Below are 22,667 nucleotides of genomic sequence, written 5' to 3'. Positions count from 1 at the left end.
GGCCCTGAGCGGTAAAGGAAGTCAGGAAGTGGTGAGGCCGTGCTGAATGACAGCGTGCAAGGGCAGAGGAAGGAGCGGAGAAGAACGCGGGGGGCTGGGGGGGGGCGTTGAAGAGTGAGCCGGGAGAAAGGGGTCTCACTGAAGAACACGCATGGGTTCACTCAAACCACGGCTTGCAGGACAGGCGGTTATCCCACACGATAGTAACTGGAACTGGAAACCGCGTCTGGTGTGGCAAGACCCGGCCACCACCGGACCTGAAAGGACCACATCTGCGGGGAGGGGTTCTCTCCTCCCCTCCCCTCTCTTCCCCCACTCTTTTGTTGCTGCTGCTGATTTTGAGAGAGGAAGAGAACACCATCAGGAGAGGGGCAGAGAGAGAGAGAGAGACAGAGACAGAGAGAATCCCAAGCAGGCTCCGCACTGTCATCGCAGAGCCCAAGGCAAGGCTCGATCTCACGAATCGTGAGATCGTGACCTGAGCTAAAGTCAAGAGCCGGATGCTTAACCGACTGAGCCCCCCTGGCGCCCCCTCCCCGCCCGCTCTTTCTTTTGGTCACACATCACAGTCAGTGCTCCAGACCTCCCCACTAGCAGTCCCCAAGGTAAGACTCTCTTTCCTTCTTCCTAATCCTGGTTCTGGAACCGCTCCTACCTTGATCTCTGTCCCTGCGCCCGTGTCCCTGCACGGGAGGGGTACTCGACGTGGTACAAAGGGATAGAAAAGAGAACTTTTCAAATGACAAATTCTCAAAGCTATTTTATTACACCCAAGTCCCACACGGAAGTTCGGGCTGCTTCGTAATTTACGCGGACAACCCTGCAGGCTTTGGTGGGAAGGTGGTTAGCGCCCCGATCCCTTCGCATTTCTATTCCAGTCAGTTCCCCTCGGTGTCGTCGGACTCACGTCACCTCGCCTCCGCTCGGGGACGATGGTTTCCCCCATCTGACTCAGAAACCCGACAGGTGCCTCGGGGAGGGTGCGATCCGGACGCGGAATTTCTCGGAGCCAGGCAGGGTCGTGGGCTCGGCGGAGGTCCGCCTCGTCCTGCACGCCGCACGCTTCGAGCTCCCTACTCTTGGTGGTGTTCCTTCGCTTTCTTCTTTTCAGGAAGACTCTTCAAGTCTTCGAGCTTATTGTCAAGCTTGGTTAGGTAAAGCTGGAACTCAGAACCTAGAAGATGTCCCATAAAAAGAAGAGTTAACACAAAAGAGGCCAAACCTTTGGCGGTCCTCGTGAAAACGGCACATGGGACAGCCAGATGCCATTCCCCACATGTGCACTTGGGGAAGGATATCTGGTTCCTTAGAATGCCCTCCATGTTCCCACCCCATTGGCTTCTGGCATCTTCACTGTGTCTGAGTTTACGCTTGTGAGCTGCCAGGATCTGAGGGGTGATATGTCGAAGGGGATGCTAACTCATGGACCTTGGTTTCTCATGTGATGCCCAGGAGCCCTTACCCTAACGGGACAGAGGTGTTTTCTAGTAAATGAATTTCGAGACATCTCTATTGGCCATTATCTTGTTTTTGTAACTGACCTTCTTTGTCAGGCCATTATTCATTGATGGGTTGATCATATTAACCCATCGGGGTGAGATCAGCTACCACTATGAGGTGTCAGGTGGGTGACACAACTGGGCTGACTGGAGACCACTGCTGGGCGTGACAGCAGTTCTCTGAACAGCAAAGGGAGGCTGTTGTTCAAGTCTCTTGGCCGGGGGCAGGGGAAAAAGACTTCGTACTATCTACTGGGAGCTGAAGTAATAATCCTAAATAGCCAGTCTCAGAAGGGTGGGCACAGCGGACACATAGGCAAATGGCAACGTGGACCATCTCGGTCAGAGAGGCGAGGATGTAAAACGTCTGAGCTCCCTCCTGAGGGTACATTGGAAGGACACTCCCCGCTCGTGGAAAGAACATGTGAGACGTAGCATGTGGGCAACGATACAATCTGCATGTGCCTGTTGCAAGAGTCACGTACCATTGTATTAGGGGAAATGGGAACACGGCAAAATTAGAACAAGGAGTTAGATGAGTGGGTCTATGCCCCCCTTGGCTAGGCTGCTGGTATTCGGACCTACTAAGCAGGATGCCACCCTTTGGAAAAAGGAATTGGTGCCGTTAATATCATACATAGTATAATATGGGGGAAAATATCATTATAACTGGTGTCGTTCTTCCTCTGTCATTATTGTTGGAGGGGCAAACCAGTGCAAAAGAAAACAATCAATGAACCAGGAAGGAAAGATGGAGACAAAATCAAAAAGGGGCCTTTGTTGGTGGGAGGGGAGAGCATGTAAGGAGATTTACAAGTTTCGAAAGATACATATAAGGTTGGGGTAATAGTGGGGCGCCTGGGTGGCCCAGTCAGTTAAGCGTCCGACTCTGGATTTTGGCTCAGGTCATGATCTCATGGTTCGTGGGTTCGGGCCCTGAGTCCGGCTCTGCACTGAAGGTGTGGAGCCTGCTTGGGATTCTCTCTCTCCCCCTCTCTGCCCTTTCCCTGCTCATGCTCTCTCTCTCTCTTCTTCTAAATAAATAAATAAAAATAAAGTTGGGGTAATACTGAGTAGGCAATGTTGATTGGAGACCAATTCTATTAGGAGGATATACAGGTTTCAGTATTCATTAGGAGACATAGATTACAAAGGCCATGAGTTCAGGGAATGGGAATAGTTCAGCACCATTTTACAGAGACACAGACAAAATAGCGACGGGAAAACTGCGGAATATTTGCATTCTTGCAACCACAGTAACGAGGTGAGCCAAGAAGCCTGACCCGGTGGGTTAGAGGGTCCCAGGTTGGCTGGACTGATCATGCCTTCTTCCGGCACCCTGGTGTCTGGGGTGTGATCCCCGAGAAAATGTAGTAAACAATCCGTGCCCGAGTTAACCCCACCTTGGGGGAATGTGTGGGAGTTTGGGGATGGGCTTGGGGACAGGCCAAGATAAAGGTATGAGGGAAATAATTTGAGTTGTGTTTAATAAGGTTACCTTGAGCCTACGCTCTTATGGGAGTGTCTGGATGTTGCTAAGCGTCTTACTTTTCCTACTGTGTCTGGCCATGCCCTTCATAGACTGGCCCATCGGAGCCTCCTGCCCTTTAGATGACGCTCCGTCTGCTACTATTGCCAGACGAGATGGGTCCACCCAGAGAAGGAAGGCAACTGGACTGAAACAATTGCAGACGATAAACAAAAGTTGATCTTACGCTCGTTGGGGAGATTCATGAAGTTGGTTTCCACCACTCGGTTGTTCAGGGGCTGGGTCATGCGGTAGATATTGTGGAGGGTCTTGTTCTGGTGATCCAACATGGAATTCTCTAGCTTGCAACCCTGTAGGCCACATGAAGTGGGTTATGGAGGGGAAGAGCTACCGGGTAGTTTAAAGGAGTATAATTAGCAACGGAACCAGAGCTTGGATTTATTTATATAACCCTCATAAAGTGGGTGTGAGGAGATCTCAAATCCTGCCACGTGGCAGGGAGAGCATTCATCCATCCATCCATCCATCCATTCTTCCAACCATCTCTTTTCATTGTTTTTGAGGACTATTTGGTCACCAGTCGAAAGGAGGGAAAGCAGTAAACAGATTTTTTGTGGGTGGGTATCCTTGAAGAGGGTATCCCGCCTTTTCCTGGATTGGGGACATGAAAAGTCTAAGAAGAAGAAATATCTGTTCCCGAGGAGGGACATCACCCCAGAAGGAAGCGCCAGCTCTGCCTCTGCAAAGCTTTAATTAACCCCGCAAATATTTCCGATGCACCCGCGCTATGCTGGGGAACAGAAGGTGGTGGATACGGCTCTTCTCCCCAAACGGTTGCATGTGTGTGAGCATGGAGACGAGCTAACGGTGAAACTGTCCTTGCACAAAGCCATTTATGAAGTTGGACCGTTAGCCCGTGGAAACGGGGGTTTGTCTATCAAGGGCCTAGAACAGTACCCAGCAGGAGCAACGCTCAGTAAATATTTGCCTTCTCCATGCGGCTCTTCTCCTCTGCCTGGGGTCCGGTCACTGTCCTTTTGCCACCTCAACCGGGGCTCCTTGGTCTCTCTGGCCCCTCAACTTGTCCATCTCCGCCACAGCCCTAGTGAGATCACCCACGGCAGGACAGGTGAGGACAGTAGCCCTGTGCGTGGAGAGCACCGTAGGAGCCCAGGTGTTGGCGTTAGGTGAGATTTAGGGGAGCGCGCCCGTCAGCCAGGCAGTCAAAAGGGGAGACTTTGCTGGGGTGATGCCATGCGTTACCTGTGCCCTGGAGAACATGATGGGACTTGCCAGCACAAACCAGTAGACGTTCTCAGTACAGGGAGGAGTGGTGAGTGACCCTTCGTAGCTGTAATAGTGATGCACGTTCTCGGGGAGCATGTCCCGAATGTTAAGGTCACTCAGAACTGTGCTCTGTCCTAATGGAGGGGACAAAAGACAACAGAATGTTAGGGGGCCCTGGTGCCCCTGGGGTCGACGGCTCCGGCTCGGACCTGTCCGTGTCTGAATCCCCCGATTCAGCGGAACACAGAAACTGATCGTTGGAGACATTCCCCCAGTTTCGTTTCCTGGAAGGGAAGAGCAAAGACTCTGGGGAGAGACCCACTCAGATGCCTCCCCCCGGATGAGTGGCACCAGTGGGTGTTGACTCATCAAAAGCTGCTCCCTCATCTGTGAAAAGGGAATGTTCAGTCGGATTGCGGTGAGGGTCAAGGGGGCCATCGAACTCGCGCGTAGGCAAGTCCCAATGAGTGTGAACTGCCATCACCACTGCTGAGCAGAGGACACGCTTTATGATAAAGGAAAGAAATTAATCACGACTGCTAGGGGTTTCTGAGTAAGAATTCTCAAGATTTCTTGGTTTGGGCTTGCTTAGAAATGGGTGGATAGAGGGGCGCCCGGGTGGCTCAGTCGGCTGAGCGTCTGACTTCGGCTCAGGTCATGATCTCATGGTTTGTGGGTTTGAGCCCCATGTTGGGCGCCGGTGCTGAGCTCATCCTGCCACACAATCTGAGAACCAAGCTCAGCCACAGTCGGGGTGTGGCTTCAGTGGGGAGAGGGGCTTCAGCAGGGTGTCTGAAGACTCCCCAGCATCCATACCCCTCACAGCATCTAGAGAATTCCTCTTCCGTTCGTGTCAATGACACTGAGCCCTGAGCTTAACGTTGTCTTCACTTTCCATTTTGCATATTTTTAAATATTTTTTTTAACATTTATTTATTTTTGAGACAGAGAGAGACAGAGCATGAACAGGCGAGGGGCAGAGAGAGAGGGAGACACAGAATCGGAAACAGGCTCCAGGCTCTGAGCCGTCAGCACAGAGCCCGACGCGGGGCTCGAACTCACGGACCGCGAGATCGTGACCTGAGCTGAAGTCGGATGCTCAACCGACTGAGCCACCCAGGCGCCCCACCATTTTGCATTTTTTTAATGGCAAAGAGGTTAGTTTTTATATATACATAAATAGGCTCATTAAACCAAGACCTCAGAGTCTAGCAGTGCACAACGCCATGAATAAGCGAAAGAATTCTAAATTTTAGTCTTATTGGAAAGACTTCGAGATACAACCTTCTAAAGGGCTCTAGCATGTAGATTTGGTTTCATAACCGTAATATATTCAAGTTAGTCAAGAATTCCAGAACCATGGTGCAGCTGCTACGGAGAACAATACTTTAAAAATTAAACATATGGGCGGCTGGGTGGCTCAGTCAGTTAAGCATCCGACTCTTGGTTTCAGCTCAGGTCACGATCTCATGGTTTGTGAGCTCGAGCCCCACATCGGGCTCTGCACTGACAGTGCAGAACCTGCTTGGGATTCTCTCTTTCCCTCTCTCTCTGCCCCTCCCCACCCCTCTTTCTCAAAAACAATAAACACTAAAAAAAAAAGAAGAAGAAGAAGAAAGTGAGTGTCTGACTGTCACATTAGTACGTGTTCATCTTTGCAGCCACGAATAAAAACGGCAGCAGTCGGATGTCCGTGTGTCTGTCCAGCCGCATCCAGCCACTTGGCTACATACAGGCTCTGAGTAGGCGGGACTTATCTGGAGCTTTGCCAGGTGAGCCCGTGGAGGGGCGGAGGGGCCAGGATGCGGGGCCTGTCAGCATCCTGGCCGTGGTGGAATCTCAGCCGGGCAAAGAGGGATCGAAGGCACAAGGGGTGACAGGAGGGTAAACGGGAGACCCGTGGGTTGGGGGTCCGGAGGTCAGGACTGAAGTCAGGGAGCTGGAGTCTGGGAGACGTGGTCAAAGTCAGAAGCACAGAACCAAGGCGCCAGAGCTGACGTGGTCGCAGCTCGGGTCACAGGTTTTAGGGGTAGGTGGCCCTTCGGACAAGGATTCTGCCTTCTGGAGGCGGAGGAAAGGGAGACCAGTGCTGTGTGTCTGTGTGTCCAGGCCTGACAAGGAGGGACTTCACTCTTGAGGTGTCTCTCAGCCTGAAGCGAAGAAAGACCTGTCTCTAGTGCCCAGGGTCGTCACTACCAGCCGGGGCCAGAGGTGAGAGCCACTGAGAAGACATCCCTGGCGAGTGGCACCCTGGCCATCCAGAGCCTCCGAGGGCGGGAATCAACAGGCAGACCATATGAACAGAGGCTTCTCGGAGGTGTTCACGGCCTGAGCCAACGGCGGGAATTGCTGGGACGAGGGACCTTGCCCAGGGAGGGGGCGCTCCCCTGGCAAGACCCGCGCACCACCCTCTCTGCCGGCATCACCCTGTCCCCACCTCGTGCCCTCGCGGCCGCTGTTGACTTTCCTCACCTGGATACCTGATGTTGTTCAACTCAGAAATGAAGGTGCTGTAGTACGTGTTTTCACCGTAATCCTCGACCTGTGGGAGAAGCACAGAGCGGTCGATCTAAGGGAGAAGGGACCTCCATCTGGTACGGTCTCCGCCCACCCAGGCGTTCGGTGGCCCTGCGGGTTGGACAAGCCTCAAGGGCAAGGAGGAGGCAGCTCATCCATGTCCCCACTTGTGCTGGGACAGATAACCTGGCTGCTCTTTGCCACCAACTGCCTGGGCTCGCTAGTCTCTTCCAGGGACACAGGCTGAAGCATTCTGGCAACTTCCAGAGAAAGAGCTTCTCGGCGGTGACGGGTGAGGCCCTCGGGGAATGGGGGTAACGATACCCCCAGTGACTCTGTTTGGGCAGGGTCAACCTCAGGAGGGTTCACTGTGGTGAACAGGACTTGGTCTCATGTGCTGCCTTCTTCATCCTCAAGACTTGTGACTGAGCCGAGGACAGTCATCTGTCCACGGGAAAGCTGCTCCGATTCTGCCCACTGCCAGGTTGCTATTTTTTTGTAGGGGTGTTGACTTTTTAGAAATCAGAAGAGTTGCTGGGGCACGTGGGTGGCTCAGTCAGTTAAGCATCCGACTCTTTTTTTTTTTTTTTTTTAATTTTTTTTTTCAACGTTTATTTATTTTTGGGACAGAGAGAGACAGAGCATGAACGGGGGAGGGGCAGAGAGAGAGGGAGACACAGAATCGGAAACAGGCTCCAGGCTCCGAGCCATCAGCCCAGAGCCTGACGCGGGGCTCGAACTCACGGACTGCGAGATCGTGACCTGGCTGAAGTCGGACGCTTAACCGACTGCGCCACCCAGGCGCCCCAGCATCCGACTCTTGATCTCGGCTCAGGTCATGATCTCACGGTTTGTGAGATCGAGCCCCGAGTCGGGCTCTGCGCTGAGAGCTCGGAGCCTGCTCGGGATTCTTTCTCTCTCCCTCTCTCTCTGCCCGTGCCTCAAAATAATAAATAAATCAACTTTAAAAATCTATAAAAAAGAAGTCAGAAACAATGCTTCTGGTGAAAAAGGTGAATTTTCAATGGTTCTCTTCAGTCAGTGGTGTTGATCGATTCTTCTTCCCCTGTAATGTAGTCTTTTTCTCTCAAAATATCTTAGTACCTGCACTCACTCTTCTTGTGATGATGTGAGATGATAAAATCCTACAAGACGAGGTGAAAGAGGTGAAGGACATAGGCAGGGTGACATAGCAGGAGGCTACTGTTGACCCTCTGATGATACATCAGAAGGAGTAACATCCACTCTGGGCCGCACTTGACCGTGAGTAACTAAAACCTCAGAAAGTGAAGTCAAGGATGAGGGAACTACTGTACAATATGCAGCCTAACTTATCACAGCCTGTGTCAGGTTAATACTAAATTCCAGAAAAATATAGCAACTTTGCTCCAAGATAGCCCTATTTCTTTCCCACCATTTCTCCCATTTTTGTCATTGACATTACATCCATATATATCATAAACCCAACAATACGTAGTATAATGATTGCCTTAAACAATCATTTTTTTTTAATTTTTAATTTTTTTTACGTTTATTTATTTTGAGAGAGACAGAGACAGCATGAGTTGCAGGGGGAGGGTAGAGAGAGAGAGGGGGAGAGAGGGAGAGAATCCCAAGCAGGCTCTGTACTATCACCTCACTTTTGAAGGATGTTTAGCTGGGTATACAATTCCTGGTTGACAATCATTCCATGGCCTTCCAATGACTTGTTTCTTTTCTTTTTTAAAAATGTTTAAGCTTGTTTATTTATTTTGAGAGAGACAGAGACAGCATGAGTAGGGGAGGGGCAGAGAGAAAGAGAGAATCCCTCCTCTGCACTGTCCACAGAGCCCAATACAGGGCTGGAACTCACGAAACTGTGAGAACACGACCTGAGCCGAAACCAAGAGTCAGACCCTTTACCAACTGAGCCACCCAGACACCCCCCCTTTTTTTTTTTAAAGTAGGCTTCATGCCCAGCATAGAACCCAATTCAGGGCTTGAACTCATGAACCTGAGGTCAAGAGTCGCATGCTGTATGAACTCAGCCAGCCAGGCATCACTTCTGCTCAGTTCTTAAATTTTATATTTAGCCTGGATTCCTTGGGGTCTCTAGGGACCACCTAGCATCGGCGTAGCTTTGTGGTCAGTCCACGATTGTAGCAGAGGTTGTGCTCAAACCCCTCGGGCCCAGAAGATTTGCACCCTCTGCTGATGGATCTGTGTGCGATTTGAGAAGCACATTCAAAGTTCAGCCAGTCATCAGGTCAGCCTCAGCCTTTACTTTCTCTCAGGCCATCTTGGGAAGCTTACACAGCCTTCTGTGGCTCTCTCATTTCCAGGATCTCCCATTAAATTTCTGATTAGTCTGTCACTTACCACTCACCCCAACTAGGACTACACCCTCAGACTGTCAGAGCTGCAAATTTCCCTCTGTTTTCTGTCTTTTCTATCAAGCTTGCTGCTTTTCCTGATAATGCCCTGGGGCATGGGTTTTCAACTCTACTCCAAGTCAAGTGAGTCCCCCACCCCCAGGCAGTGAAGCTGCTGGTTCTCCTGTCCAGCCTGCCCCGATAAAACTACCTTTCTGACCGGGGCACCTGGGTGGCTCAGTCGGTAAGCATCCGACTTCAGCTCAGGTCATGATCTCTTGGTTCGTGGGTTCGAGCCCCGCATCGGGCTCTGTGCTGACAGCTCAGAGCCTGGAGCCTGCTTCAGATTCTGTGTCTCCCTCTCTCTCTGCTCCTCCCCAACTCACACTCTGTCTCTCTCTCAAAACTAAGTAAACATTAAAAAAAATATATAAAAAAAAACAAACCTACCTTTCTGACCGAGCTGGAGGGTGGGGATAGGAATGGCCCCACTGTTCTTACTCAAAATTCTAGCCATTTTTCACAGAAAAAATGCCTCAATTTGTTGTTTTCCTTTGGTCCACTTCCAGAGCAGGGATATGGTTGTTTTCGATAATTTCATCCAACTTAATACTTGTTTGGGTGGAAATTGAATTCACTGACCACTTCTTGCCACCTAGCCACAAGTCCTGACCTCCAGACTTTCTGAGAAAAGCAGAGGTATTGCCTTTATCTGGCAGGTTGCTGGTTTTCTCTTGCCATCAGACCAGTTTATGTCTAGTCAACTGTGCTGTGATCCTAGGTCTTTTAAGTCATTTGTCTGACTTATCCAAGGTCCCCAAGATTGGTGACACAAAAGGAACACTGACTGTAAGCAAGGGCTGGAAAAGGGTAGATGTTCATTGAATCAGTGCTTCCAAGAGTGATGAGCTTAGAAATAGATGAGGAGGGGCTGGAAGGAAGACCCTTTGTCTACATTTAATACTTTGGACACCAATCAATGACTTCACACGTGTAGTTTCAGCCTACCTTGATGAGGGCTGCCAGCACAGCTAAGCCATCCGGTGCGCTCTGGGCTATATCGTAGCTCTTGTATTTAGAATTGTAGTGAACGATATGAACCTGTGAGAGAAAAAGGCAAAGTCAAGGGCATTTCGTGTAGACTTCAAATGCCTCAGGTTTTCAGGGAGGAGCGAAAAGAAAGATGCTCCACCCGAGGCCTCAACCTGTCCCACATGAACAACTCTGACTTTCCCCCATCGGGGTATGAGATCTACCAAGACCAGAAAGTTCTCCAAGAATGGAAAGAGCATGAGTGGGATCTGGGGAGATCAATTCAAGGGCAACTCAAGGGCATTTCCCTGACCCCAAGCTGGTAGTGTCCAAAGGGCTTGTGTGGGTTCTCTTGAGAGAGGGCATGAATCACCTTGCCCTGGAGGACACTGTAAACCTGTCATCATCCTCAGGACAAATCTACACAAGAAAGAGAGCCCTGAAAATCTAGAAATTCGGCTGAAACACGGGCACGTGGGTGCTCAGTGGGTTGAAAGTCCGATTCTTGATTTCAGCTCAGATCATGATCCCAAGGTCATGGGATTGAGCCTTGTGTCCAGCTCCATGATGAGTATGGAGCCTACTTGGGATTCTCCCTCCCTCTCTCTCTCTCTCTCTTCCTCTGCCCCTCTCCCCAGCTTATGCAATCAATCAATGAATCAATAAAATTTAAAGATCACATCCCACAAAAAAAATTAAAAAAAAAAAAAAGAAAGAAAGAAATTGGGCTAAAACCAAAGAAGGCTGGCCCCATCCTGTGGGCTGTAAACCTCTACCCTGCTGTAGGTTCCATGAGCCGGGGACCCTGCCTGAACCGCCAACACAGAGCAGGATCAGTGAATAGTTACAAATGAATGAAAAATAAAGTCAACCTTATAGTGACTTGACTGTCAACAGGACACAGTCTTTTTGGCTAAGGAAAGCGACGGTGGGGTTGGAGGAATAGAGGGCCCGGCCGGGGTCCTCACAGTACCTCGGCCACATATCTGATCCCATCGATGGTGTGCTCGGAGCCGCTGATCTCTGAGGACTCACCGCCCCAGTGAAAGTGCATCTGCTTGGCTATGTACTCGGTGCCATCGGCGGCCGTCATGCGCATGGTGGGGGGCAGGCTGATCTGCACTGGGGGAGAAAGTGAAGGCTGCAAGTGGTGGAGAGGGGCATGCGCCGGTCAGGCAGCTCCCCTGGCCACCTGCCTACTCACGGGACAAGCCGGTACTCTGCTGGCTTAGAACGCCGTGAGCGGGATCACCCACGGGGAGGAGGCGGCTGGCACACAGGGCAGGATGGGAGATCGGGAAGGCACACACCTTCCTACCCAGAGCCAGAGGTCAGGGGCAGAGCCAGCTTGTCAACCCGGGGAAGGGGGGAGGCCCTGAATAAATGTGGCCAGTGGGCACAGAAACCAGAATTCCACTCTCCACTTCTAGACCATCTTGGAATTTCCCCACAGTAGGAATAGGAAGGGGGGGCCCCTCGAGACTAGTTTCATGCCTTTTACTACCCAGAATGCTGTTGTGAGGCTGGGCTGGGGTGTTTAAAATCCTCATCCTGGGGGCGCCTGGGTGGCCCAGTCAGTTGAGCATCTGACTCTTGGTTTCGGCTCAGGTCATGGTCTCACAGTTCATGAGTTCAAGTCCCACATGGGTCTCTGCGCTGACTGATGGCACGGAGCCTGCTTGGGATTCTCTTTCCCTCTTGCTCTGCCCCTCTCCCGCTCATGTCCTCTCTGTCTCTCTCAAAATAAATAAACTTTAAAAAGAAAAGAAAATCTGGGGCACCTGGGTGGCTCAGTGGGTTGGGCCTCCGACTTTGGCTCAGGTCATGGTCTCAAGGTTTGTGAGTTCGAGCCCCGCGTCGGGCTCTGTGCTGACAGCTGGAAGCCTGGAGCCTGCTTCGAATTCTGTCTCCCTCTCTCTCTGCCCCTTCCCCACTCCTGCTCTGTCTCTCTCTTTCTCAAAAATATATTTTTTTTTTAAAAGAGGAAAGATTAGGTGTTTGATGTCTGTCAAATGTCCCCTTCTTTCCTTCCAAATTGCAGAAAGCAGCAGGGAGCCGTGATCAAGTTCACATGCTGTAAAGCTGGAATCTGGCCCCAAAGGTTTTCACATGCCCTTTGGCAGAGCAGGTACTTTGTATTTAGTGCTTAAAATGTGGCCCGCCTCCAAATCAATGCTCGCGTGAAAAGAAAAAAAAACGGAAGAGCCTTTAAAAGAAGATGTACAGGGGCGCCTGGGTGGCTCAGATGGTTAAGTGTCTGACTTCGGCTCAGGTCATGATCTCATGGTTCGTGAGTTCGAGCTCCATGCTGACGGAGTGGAGCCTGCTTACAATTCTCCCTCTCTCTCCCTCTCTCTCTGCCCCTCCCCCACTCGTGCTCAAGCTCTCTCTCTCTCTCTCTCTCAAAATAAAGAAACTCTTAAAAAATATTTTCAAAATAAATAAAGAAGACGTACAAAGTCATCTGCCGAGAGATTGGAAAGCAGACGACCAGGCCAGAGCTTTCCAATTGGCCAGTTAGCCCCATGTGAGCAATACCAAAGCTCCCGACACGTATGTTTCCCCAAAACACAATTCCCTGCAGAGTGTTTTGCTCCTCAGGGTTTATCAACAGGATCACACAGGCTGGATCAGAAAATGGCAGCAACTCAGAGCATGTCCCTGCACCTTTGAAAAGGTGAGACCAAATACCTGTGCCCCCAAAAATCAACTCGCTGAACTTTCCAGATTCTGAAAATTGATGTAACTTTTAGCAAAAGTTGTTCTTCTTTACTAGAAACTAATTCAACCAGGTTCTTATCAGGCCAGGAAAACCATGTGATCTGAGCATTTTCTGTGCTCAAGAAAGGACAGCCAAGAGTCAAAGCCACGAAGGTCAAAGAAACACTGAGGAACTGACCCCAGTTGGAGGAGACTAAGGACATATGACGGCCACGTACAATGTGAGATCCTGGATTAGGTCTTGGGCCAGAAAGAGGACATCGATGAGAATGGGATGAAATTCACATGGGTCCATCTAAGTAGTTAATCATGTCGTTTCAAGGTAGTAAGGTTCTAGGATGTTAATATCAAGGGAAGTGGGGGGACACTTGTGTGGCCCAGCCGGTTAAGTATCTGACTCTTGATCTAGGCTCAGGGCATGATCTCATGGTTTGTGGGTTCAAGCCTCAACTCGGGCTCTGAGCTGACGGTGTGGAGCCTGCTTGGGATTCTCTCTCTCCCTCTCTGCCCCTCCCCTGCTCACATGCGTTCCCTCTCTCTCACTAAATAAACAAACATTTTCTTAAATATTAGGAGAAGTGGGAGAAGGGGATATGGGAACTCTGTACTATTTCTGCAATTTTTCTAGTCTCACACTATTTCAAAATGAAAGGGGTTTTTGTTTTTGTTTTCCAAAGACGAAACCAGCCTTGCTCCCCGCAGCCTTAGGAAGTCAGAACCTACTGAGAACCGTGCGTCACTCGTGGGCGCCGACTTGGGGATCTGTCCTTTCGCACGGAAGTCTTTTCCCCTCAGGAGCATCTGATCTACGTCAGGCTCTGTGCCACGTACTGAGCTAGAAGGAAGAATAAGAGATCATCCTCCCCTGAAGAAGCCTACCAAACAGAGTGACTGGTGGTACCTATGGAGAGGACAGTGTTGCTTTTCCCACTGAAGACTAGAGGCCCAGTGCCTCAGGCCTGTAAGCTTCTCTTGAGCCTAGGAATATATATTTGGGGGGCTAAAAAATAGAGATAAAGATAAGTAGATATATATATTAATCAGTGAGTACTGGTCCACCAACTGTAGCTAATTCACAACTAAAGAAAGTGAGAATGAGCTTTAGAAACTTTTGTAGCAATTTAAGGTTGTTTCCACAGCCAAGTGTGTTTTCTTTAAAAAAAATTTTTTTTAACGTTTATTTATTTTTGAGACAGAGAGAGACAGAGCATGAACGGGGGAGGGTCAGAGAGAGACGGAGACACAGAATCTGAAACAGGCTCCAGGCTCTGAGCAGTCAGCGCAGAGCCCGACGCGGGGCTCGAACTCACATACCGCGAGATCGTGACCTGAGCCAAAGTCGGACGCTCAGCCAACTGAGCCACCCAGGCGCCCCGCCAAGTGTGTTTTCAATTTCTTTTTACTGACATATAATTTTATGACTGTTGACTCTAATAATAAAAGATGAGGTACATAAGAATGTAAATATAGGGGCGCCTGGCTGGCTCAGTTGGAAGAATGTGCGACTCTTGATCTCAGGGTCATGAGCTCGAGTCCCATGTTGGGTGTAGAGAGTACTTGAATAAATAAATGAACTTTTAAAAAATGTAAATATAGAGTAGAATTTGAAATTAAAAGCACAATACCAATTATGTTAGCACTCCCCAAAATTAAATTACATATAAATCTAGCAAAGTGTGTACAAGATCTCTATATGAAATCTACGAAAATTCTGATGAAAGAAATCAAAGAATAAATAAAGGGAGAGATAGTCCATGTTCCTGCGTAGAAACATTTGACATTGTCAAGGTGTCAGCTCTTCTCAACGTGATCTATGGATTCAATGCAGTCAAATTTCCAGCAAGTTATTTTGTGGCTCTCAACAAACTGATTCTAAAGTTTGCATGGAAAGGCAGGAGGCCCAGAATAGCCAACTCAATGTCGAAGAAGACCAATGCTGGAGGACCAATAATCAACACAAGGTAGTATTAGCAAAAGAATAGACAAATAGATCAATGGAATAGAATAGAGAGGCCCGAAATAGACCCACATAAATATACGCAACTGATCTCTAGCAAAGGAACAAAGACAATAGAGTGGAGTCTCTTCGTTAAATGGTGCCGGAAATACTGGACATCCACGTGCAAAGAAATGAATTTAGACACAGGCCTTCCACCCATCACCAAAGTTAACTCAAAATGGGCCACAGATCTACATGTAAAACGCAAAACCATAAAATTCCTAGAAGATAACACAGGAGAAAACCTAGATGACCATGGGGGTGGTGATGCCTTTTTCGAGGGGACACCAAAGACAGGATCCATGAGATAAATAATTGATAAGCTGGACTCCATTAAAATTCAAAACTTCTATTCTGTGAAAGACATTATCAGGACACTTGAAAGATAAAGCTTCAGACTAGGAGAGAATATTTGCATAAGACACAAGTGGTAAAGGACTCCTACCCCGGATACACAAAGAACTCTTAGCACTCAACAATAAGAAAACAGCCAGGCGCCTGGGTGACTCAGTCAGTTAAGCGTCTGACTCTCATTTTCAGTTCATGTCGTGATCTCAGGGCCATGAGATCGAGCCCCGTGTTGCTGGGTTGGAACCTGCTTAAGATTCTCCCTCTAAAACAATAAAATAAAATAAAATAAAATAAAATAAAATAAAATAAAATAAAATAAAATAAAATAAAATAAAATAAAATAAAATAAAATAAAATAAAATAATTAAAAACAGAAAACCTGATAAAAAATGGGCCAGAGACCTTAATAGACACGTTACCAAACATATACAGATGGCAACTAAGTCCTACGAAGAGAAACTCCACCTTGTACGTCATCAAGGAAACACAAATGAACAACAGTGGGGTACCTCTGGATGCCTGTTAGAACCGCCACAAGCCAGAACACCGACACCACCAAATGCTGGTAGGATGTGGAGAAACAGGAACTCATTGCTCACTCACTCATGCAACATGGTGCAGCCACTTGGGAAGACTGCTTGGCAGTTTCTTGCAAAGCTAAACCCATCCTTACCATACGGTCCAGTACTCATGCTCCTTGGTATTTCCCCAATGGAGTTAAAACTTATGTCCACGCATCTGCACATAGATGTTTATAGCAGCTTTACTCATAATAATCGCTGAAACTTGAAAGACGCCAAGAAGTCCATCCAGACAATGGGGCATTACTCAATGGTAAAAAAAAAAAACCAACGAGCTATCGATCCAGTCATGAAAAGACACGGAGGAACCGCATTGCTAAGTGAAAGAAGCCAATCTGAAAAGGCTACACGCTGTAGGATTCCCACCATATGACATTCCAGAAAAATCGAAACTGTGGAGACAGTAAAAGGATCAGGGGTTGTCAAGGGCGGCAGCGGGGGGAGAGAGGAGCAGGCAGAGCACAGAGGGTAATTAGGGCCATGAAAACACTGCATCATACTATCATAAGGAATACATGTCATCCTACATTTGTTCAACCCCACAGAATGTATAACACCACGAGTGACCCCTAAGGTAGGTTATGGACTGCTGGTGATTGTGATGTGTCAAGGTCAGTTTGTCCTTGGGGAAAAAAATGCACCATTCTGGTGAGTGATGTTGGTAATGGGGGAGACAATTATGTAGGGGCAGGGGGTACATGAGAAATCCCTGTACTTTCCACTTAATTTTGCTATGAACTTAAAACTGCCCTAAAATAAATGAAGTCTATAAAAAATATGTATATATAAATATATTTTTATTTCTGTCATTATTATTTATCATTATTATATCATCATCATTATTATAATTATTTATCATTATTATCATCATCATATTTTTATTATTATGTATAGCAATTATTATTTGTATTATTTGTAGTATAAATATAATCTAGACATAATAATTTATTTACAAATATAATTCTATATAAATATAGAAGATAAACCTCAGATCAGGACATTTATATTTATATTATAATATAAATAATTTATATTTTATAAATTATATAAATATTATTTATATTATATATAACATGTTATACATAATACATATATCATACATACAATATATATATTTATTTATATTAAGATATTATATTTTATATCTTAGGTCCAAGATATAAAAAGAACCCTACAAAATCAAAATTAATAAATTTTCTTATAATGTTTATCTATTTTTGAGAGAGAGAAAGAGACAGAGCATGAGCAGGGGTGGGGGGAGCAGAGAGAGAGGGAGACACAGAATTTGAAGCAGGTTCTAGGTTCTAGCCTCTGAGCTGTCAGCACAGAGCCCGATACGGGGCTCGAACCCACGAACCGTGAGATCACGACCTGAGCCACAGCCGGACGCTTTAACCGACTGAGGCGCCCCAAATTAATAACTGTTTAAGTATATCATACCACCTTTACTGTTAAACTTACTCATCAAATGTTATTAAATTTGAAAATTTGTCGATTAGGGTTTTTTTTTCCTTCCGTAGAATTCTTGAAGCTTGGAGCTTGCTGAAAATGTATAAGCAATTGTAAAGAGTTCTGAAAATCTTTCAAAATACGTTAAAAAAATCTAAGTGATGTGAGCTGTGAGTGCGTTGCCATACCTTTGATACGATGTCGGGTAGCTTGGGGACCCTACAGGCCTCCAGCTTCCAGAAAGCCCGGCGCAGTCCATCGGAGGAAGGCCCAGGGCCCTCTCCAAACCGGGAGGAGGAAGCCACCAGTCACCGCAAGGCCCTGGGAAGCTGGGGTCTTCTAACACCTCCCCTCTCCCGGATCCCCAGCACAGAGCCCTGCACAACAGGCATGTAGCAGGAACAGCCCAGGCGCCAGCGGGGGCGCTCGATCCCGCGATACCCCTGGCTGGCTATCCTGGTGGGTCAACCAAGCTTCTCCCCTGCCTTCAGCTGCCACCTGTGTCCCCTCTTCATCGAGGGCAAAGAGAGCAGCCGAAGCTCCAGGTGGCCAACCTGCTGGAAGCTTCAGAGCCAACTCTGGAAGCAGGAGCTTGTCATTAATGATAAAATGAGGCTTTCGCGAATTATTTGTGGAGTTCAGTGATCCAGGCCACGTGTACCCGAGGCCTTTCACAGACCTGCGTTCTCCTGTGTTCACCAGCCTCATCAAGGGCAGCTGGTTTATCTTCTCAATTGTGCAAACAGGAGATATAAGTCCTGGGACCCACGCACCTAAGCGGGTGGGCAGTAAATTGGCCCAGCCCGGGGGTGGGGGTGGGGGGAAGGTGGAGGGGAGGTGTCCGAGGAGGATGTGGGGAGGGGCCAGGCTTCCAGGGTCTGGGTCCGGCTCAGCCACCAGAGACTGCATAACCTTAAGTCTTTCAGCCTCCCGAGGCCTCTGGCCTCCACCCCAAACGATGCCCCCTGTGGGGGGTGGGAGGCTCAGAGGAGATGGGCCCCCTCGGAAAATCAAAACAGGGTGTTCAGTAAACAGAAAGCAATGGGTTTTACAGCTGTCCAGTCCAGGCTTCTGAAGTGGGGGTCCCCAAGACTCAGGCCAGACTTTTCCTGTCTGACCTCCACCCCCTTCCTGGAAGGGAATAGAATACAAAACCTTCTTCTTTTTATTAAACAAAATCTTTTTTAACGTTTATTCACTTTTGAGAGACAGAAAGAGACAGGGTGTGAGCAGGGGTGGGACAGAAAGAGAGGGAGACACAGAATCCGAAGCAGGCTCGAGGCTCCGAGCTGTCAGCACAGGGCCCGACGTGGGGCTCGAACCCATGAACTGTGAGATCACGAGCTGAGCCAAAGTCAGACGCTTAACGGACTGAGCCACCCTGGTGCCCCAAGCTTCTTCCTTTTTAAACCTCCGAGAAATACTGGCCCAATTGTCAGACATTTTGGGCCCATCAGACTCAATACAGGAAATATGGAAAATCAGACCAGCGCACAGATCAACAGAACACACAGGCGGGTCAGTGGCCTCAGCAGCACTGTCTCCATCGGCTGGAGTTCTCGCTGGCTGGGCCAGAGTGAGCCTGGGGAGAGGCTAATGCAGAAGGAAGGAGCCAGCCAGGAACTGAGGCAAAAGACAGAGGCCCTGCTGTGCAGCTTGGGGAGAGCACCCCCCCCGCCCCCCCCCCCGGCCCCGCCGTGGCCCCAGCTCCCAGCCTGTGCTACATCTCCGCGTGGGCCACCCTATCATCTGGCACCTGCTCCCTCTGCCCAGCACCCGTGGACCGCAGCCAGCCACCTGCCCCTTACCTGTGTGGCCGTTGTTGGTCATGGGGAACTGGCCCCCCTGGGACTTGTAGCCTGTCAGTTTCAGAGCCTTCAGGGAGGGGTTGTACTGAACGTTTCTCCTCTGCAGGTCGATGGGTGACTGTCTCCTCCCCCCGCAGCTGGGGTACTCCTTCGACCACTGTGTTTGGTCCAGTGCCCCCTCTGCGACAGGAGAGAGCCAAAGGGGTCACAGCTCTTTGGGGGGCTCAGTTCACAGCAGGGCCCGCCCATCAAGAGGCCAGGATCAAGGCCAGAGGCCTGCCTTCTAGAAAGCAGAGCCTGGCCTCCAGAAGGAGGGAAGAGGGGCATCGTCAAAGTCGTCTCTGGGGAGCCTGCTGTCTGGGGGGCTTTGAACCCCTCCCCTGTTTCAGTCATTGGCCCCGAGAAGAGAGTCAGGGCTTAGAAAAACAATGAAAGTCTTTATTATATAGCTTTAGCTGCCCCCTGGAATGGGAATACACTGATAAATGCTCTGGAAGTCTCCCTGGGCTTGGCATTGCTGTGTTACTTTAGGGGTCCTTTCTCCATTTGCTCCCAATGGCACAGTTTTCCTTCCCCTCCCCCAACAATAGTGCAGTCCCCTCCCCCCACTGCAGGACCACCCACCTGTTTACCCGCTCCAACCCCTGTCATTGGGTCCCAGGATGGTAAAGACCTCTACGGGTTCAGGGCAGGAAGGGAAAGAAAGCATCAGGTTCAAAGATGACCAAAGTAATGAGGTGGAAAAAAAAAAAAAAAATCAAAGTAAGGAAATGTATCTTTTTTGAGGTGGGTAATAATTCTAGGGGAGAGAAGGAAGAAAGCTAGTCGTTGCCAGGGGAGGGGGGGTCCCCGTGGGCCTTGCTCATACCCGCCCACTTGCAGTTGGGAATCCAAGCTCTCCCCACCTTACCCGGTGGCTGCAGGGGGCGGGGGCGGGGCTTGTTTTAAGGAAGCCGTTTGCATCAGGGGCCGCTCCCAGCCTCTTGGTTTTGCAATATACAGGAAAGTCAAGTTTTTATTTCTCTGCTCTTTATTTAATACTATAAACCAATATTTAAGCAATTCTTTCCTAGAGGCAGGATGCCAAGATCACGGCCAGAGGTCCCCGGCACAGCCCCCCTCCCCCACCACATGCATCAAAAGGCTTTGGGGCCCTTGTCCCTAGCAGTGTTGTGGCTTTCTGAGTATTCCCAAAAGGCATTTGAAGTAGCCACCCCAAGCGCTCCTGGGCCCCTGATGGCTTTCCAGAAGGCCCCCAGTCTCAGAGGCTGGGCCGAGACTGGGAAGGACAAGACCTGCCTGTTGGAATCCTCCCTCTTGCTTGTCCTTCTGAACCACCCCAAGTACCAAGGAGCCCGGGGACTTCTCTGCCCCAAAGCGGGGCGGTTGGCCAGAGGCGGTCGCTCTGCCCTCTGAAGCTGGACTTTCTGAGCCTCCCATGACGTCCCTAATTCTGTTCCCCTTGACTTAACAGACATACATCCACCCCGAATGTATGCTTCCCCCTGTGCCTGAAGCTGGGGGCACCGTGTGCAGAGTGGGTCCGCCAGCGACCCCGAAGGCCGTCCAGAGCCCCATCCCTCGGTGCAGTGCAGAAAAGGGGGGGCACGGGCAGGAGCTCTCCTCAGTGCCCCGTGGGAGGAACGTTTCGTGTCCAGATGTGCAGATTTGGGTGTCAGCAGGCCCACGGCAACTGGGAGGCGGCAGCCCGGGGGCTGTGCAAAGTGGAGATGTTCTGGGTGAACCTCCTACCACGAGCTCCCCACGAAGAAAGCTCTCGCAAACCCGCACACCCTCTGTGAGGCCGCAGGGAGCCCTCACAACTTCATTTTCCACATGCAGAGACGGAGAGAGCAAAGGGCTTTGCAGTCAGAGGGCTCTCCAACCAGCGCTGTGGCCGGAAAAGGTTCTAAAGCAAAGCACCTGCAGACGATGTGGGGGTCCGGGAAGAGAGAGCGAATTCCTCTTGTCCTAATCGGGGGTTCTGGGTTCAGGGTGCTCTCCGTAGCCTTGAAGGGCAACCCCAGCAGGGGTGAGGGTAGCGAGGAAGCGCACAGCCCCCGAGGCGCGGGCTTACCTGAGTAGGTCCACTGGGAGCCATGCTGGGCCCGGGCCCCCAAGAAGAGCAGAGCCAGCAGGGGTAGGAAGGCCGCCATGGAGCCGCAGGTCTGGAATCAGGCTGATGCAGGGGACGCTCTTCTTTTAAACACTCAGAACCTGTCAATAACAATTTACCGAGTCTGGTTGATTGACCTACCTCCGCTGCACCCACTAAAACAATAACGCCTTCCCACAATGGCCCTTGTGACTTGGTTGACTGGGCCAGGTGGTGTGGCCTGACCTTGCCCGATCCCCGCTGGCGTCATCACCACGAGCGGTTAGCCCACGGCTTTGGTTGTTCAATGCCCTAACTTATGACAACTCACTTGAAGGGCCACACAGTGCGCCCTTTGTGGATGAGCCACCACAGGAGAGGGAAAAGGCCCAAGGCAGAGGGAAGCAGGATGGGGAGGATTTCCCGGGACAATGGCACTTCCTGTGCCCTTGCTCCTGGCACGTGGGGCTCTGGGAACGGGTGAGGGCCATCCCCAGGGCCGGGAAAGCCCGGCCGGATTCCGCTTGGTATTTCCTGCCCTTCCTCGGCGGTCCACACAGGCCGCCGCTGCTGCAGACCTTGGAGGCCCCGCCAGCCCCTCCACGTTTGGACGTGGACCTGAGAGTCCTACCCGGAGGCCCCTCGTGCCCTCCTGCTCGCGCTCGGATCACCCGTAGGCCACGTCCCCGTGTGTGCCTTCGGGCCTTCGCACTAGCCCGGGCGTCCGTGTGTCTCCGTGGGGAGCATTTGTCCTGACGGCTGCAGTGTGCTCGGTCACACCCACGTGTGTTGGATCGGCCCAGCACCTGACCCCTCCAAGTGTCCACGTGGGCAAACCGTCCTTGAAACTGGCTGAGGGAGAAACTTCTGAGTTTACACCTGCTGACAGGCCAGCGTTTCCCACGCACGGGGCAGGCAGCGTCCCCGCTTGCTGGCCAGGTACAAGGGTCCGTCCTGTTCTGCAGAGGAGAGCCAACCCTCCCCCAGCCCCCCCCCCCCCAAGCGCATTCCGTGCCCTTGTCCCTGGGGGCCGGGGATGCCAGACGGCAGTGTGGCAGCGGGAATTAGGCCTGGTTAAGAGCAAGGGTTGTGAAGTCAGACCAACGGGGTTCGGATCTCTGCTCTGACACCCACGGGCCCCGCGTGTGACTTCAAGCGAGTTACCCACCCGCGCCATGCCTCAGTTTCCCCACCTTTAAGAGGATTTCACGCTGGTGCCTCCCGGCTGGGGATCCAACAGCACATTTGTGTGTAGTTCTCAGAACGGCGCCTTGTGCGTGGCAAATGGCCTCCTTGTCTACCAGACCCCTCCATATATGAAGAAAGTGACGTAGGATGGCCGGCTGGCCTGCCAGAGAGGGACCCGGAAGTAAAAGTGAAGGACTCAGCCCCCCGCCCCAACTTCGTGGAACTTTCTTTTTTTTCTTTAATTTTTTTTTTAACGTTTATTTATTTTTGGGACAGAGAGACACAGAGCATGAAGGGGGG

At 50.2% G+C, this 22,667-nt stretch overlaps 1 protein-coding gene across 1 annotated transcript; it reads right to left on the bottom strand.

Moving 5' to 3' along the window:
• Positions 1-745: 745 nt before the first annotated feature.
• Positions 746-21,291, bottom strand: CA6 (carbonic anhydrase 6). The gene is made up of 8 exons (XM_043573383.1): positions 21,162-21,291; positions 19,085-19,264; positions 11,149-11,297; positions 10,152-10,244; positions 6,748-6,817; positions 4,252-4,409; positions 3,215-3,338; positions 746-1,174 (listed from the first exon to the last, which is right to left on the bottom strand). The coding sequence occupies exons 1-8, from the start codon at positions 21,238-21,240 to the stop codon at positions 1,074-1,076; spliced, it is 954 nt and encodes a 317-aa protein (XP_043429318.1). The 5' UTR covers positions 21,241-21,291; the 3' UTR covers positions 746-1,073.
• Between the last annotated feature and the right edge of the window lie 1,376 nt (positions 21,292-22,667).

Source organism: Prionailurus bengalensis, chromosome C1, assembly GCF_016509475.1.
Source record: "Prionailurus bengalensis isolate Pbe53 chromosome C1, Fcat_Pben_1.1_paternal_pri, whole genome shotgun sequence".
NCBI classification, from domain to species: domain Eukaryota; kingdom Metazoa; phylum Chordata; class Mammalia; order Carnivora; family Felidae; genus Prionailurus; species Prionailurus bengalensis.
This window is presented reverse-complemented; position numbering and strand designations above follow the sequence as displayed.

Bases quoted from the DNA above. Each gene is read 5' to 3' on its own strand.
- CA6 (XM_043573383.1), bottom strand. From the start codon at position 21,240: ATGGCGGCCTTCCTACCCCTGCTGGCTCTGCTCTTCTTGGGGGCCCGG. The intron at 4,410-6,747 runs GTGAGGAAAGTC...CCCCTCCATTAG, and splicing joins GAACAACATCAGGTATCCAG to GACAGAGCACAGTTCTGAGT. The intron at 3,339-4,251 runs GTAACGCATGGC...TGTGGCCTACAG, and splicing joins TCATGTTCTCCAGGGCACAG to GGTTGCAAGCTAGAGAATTC.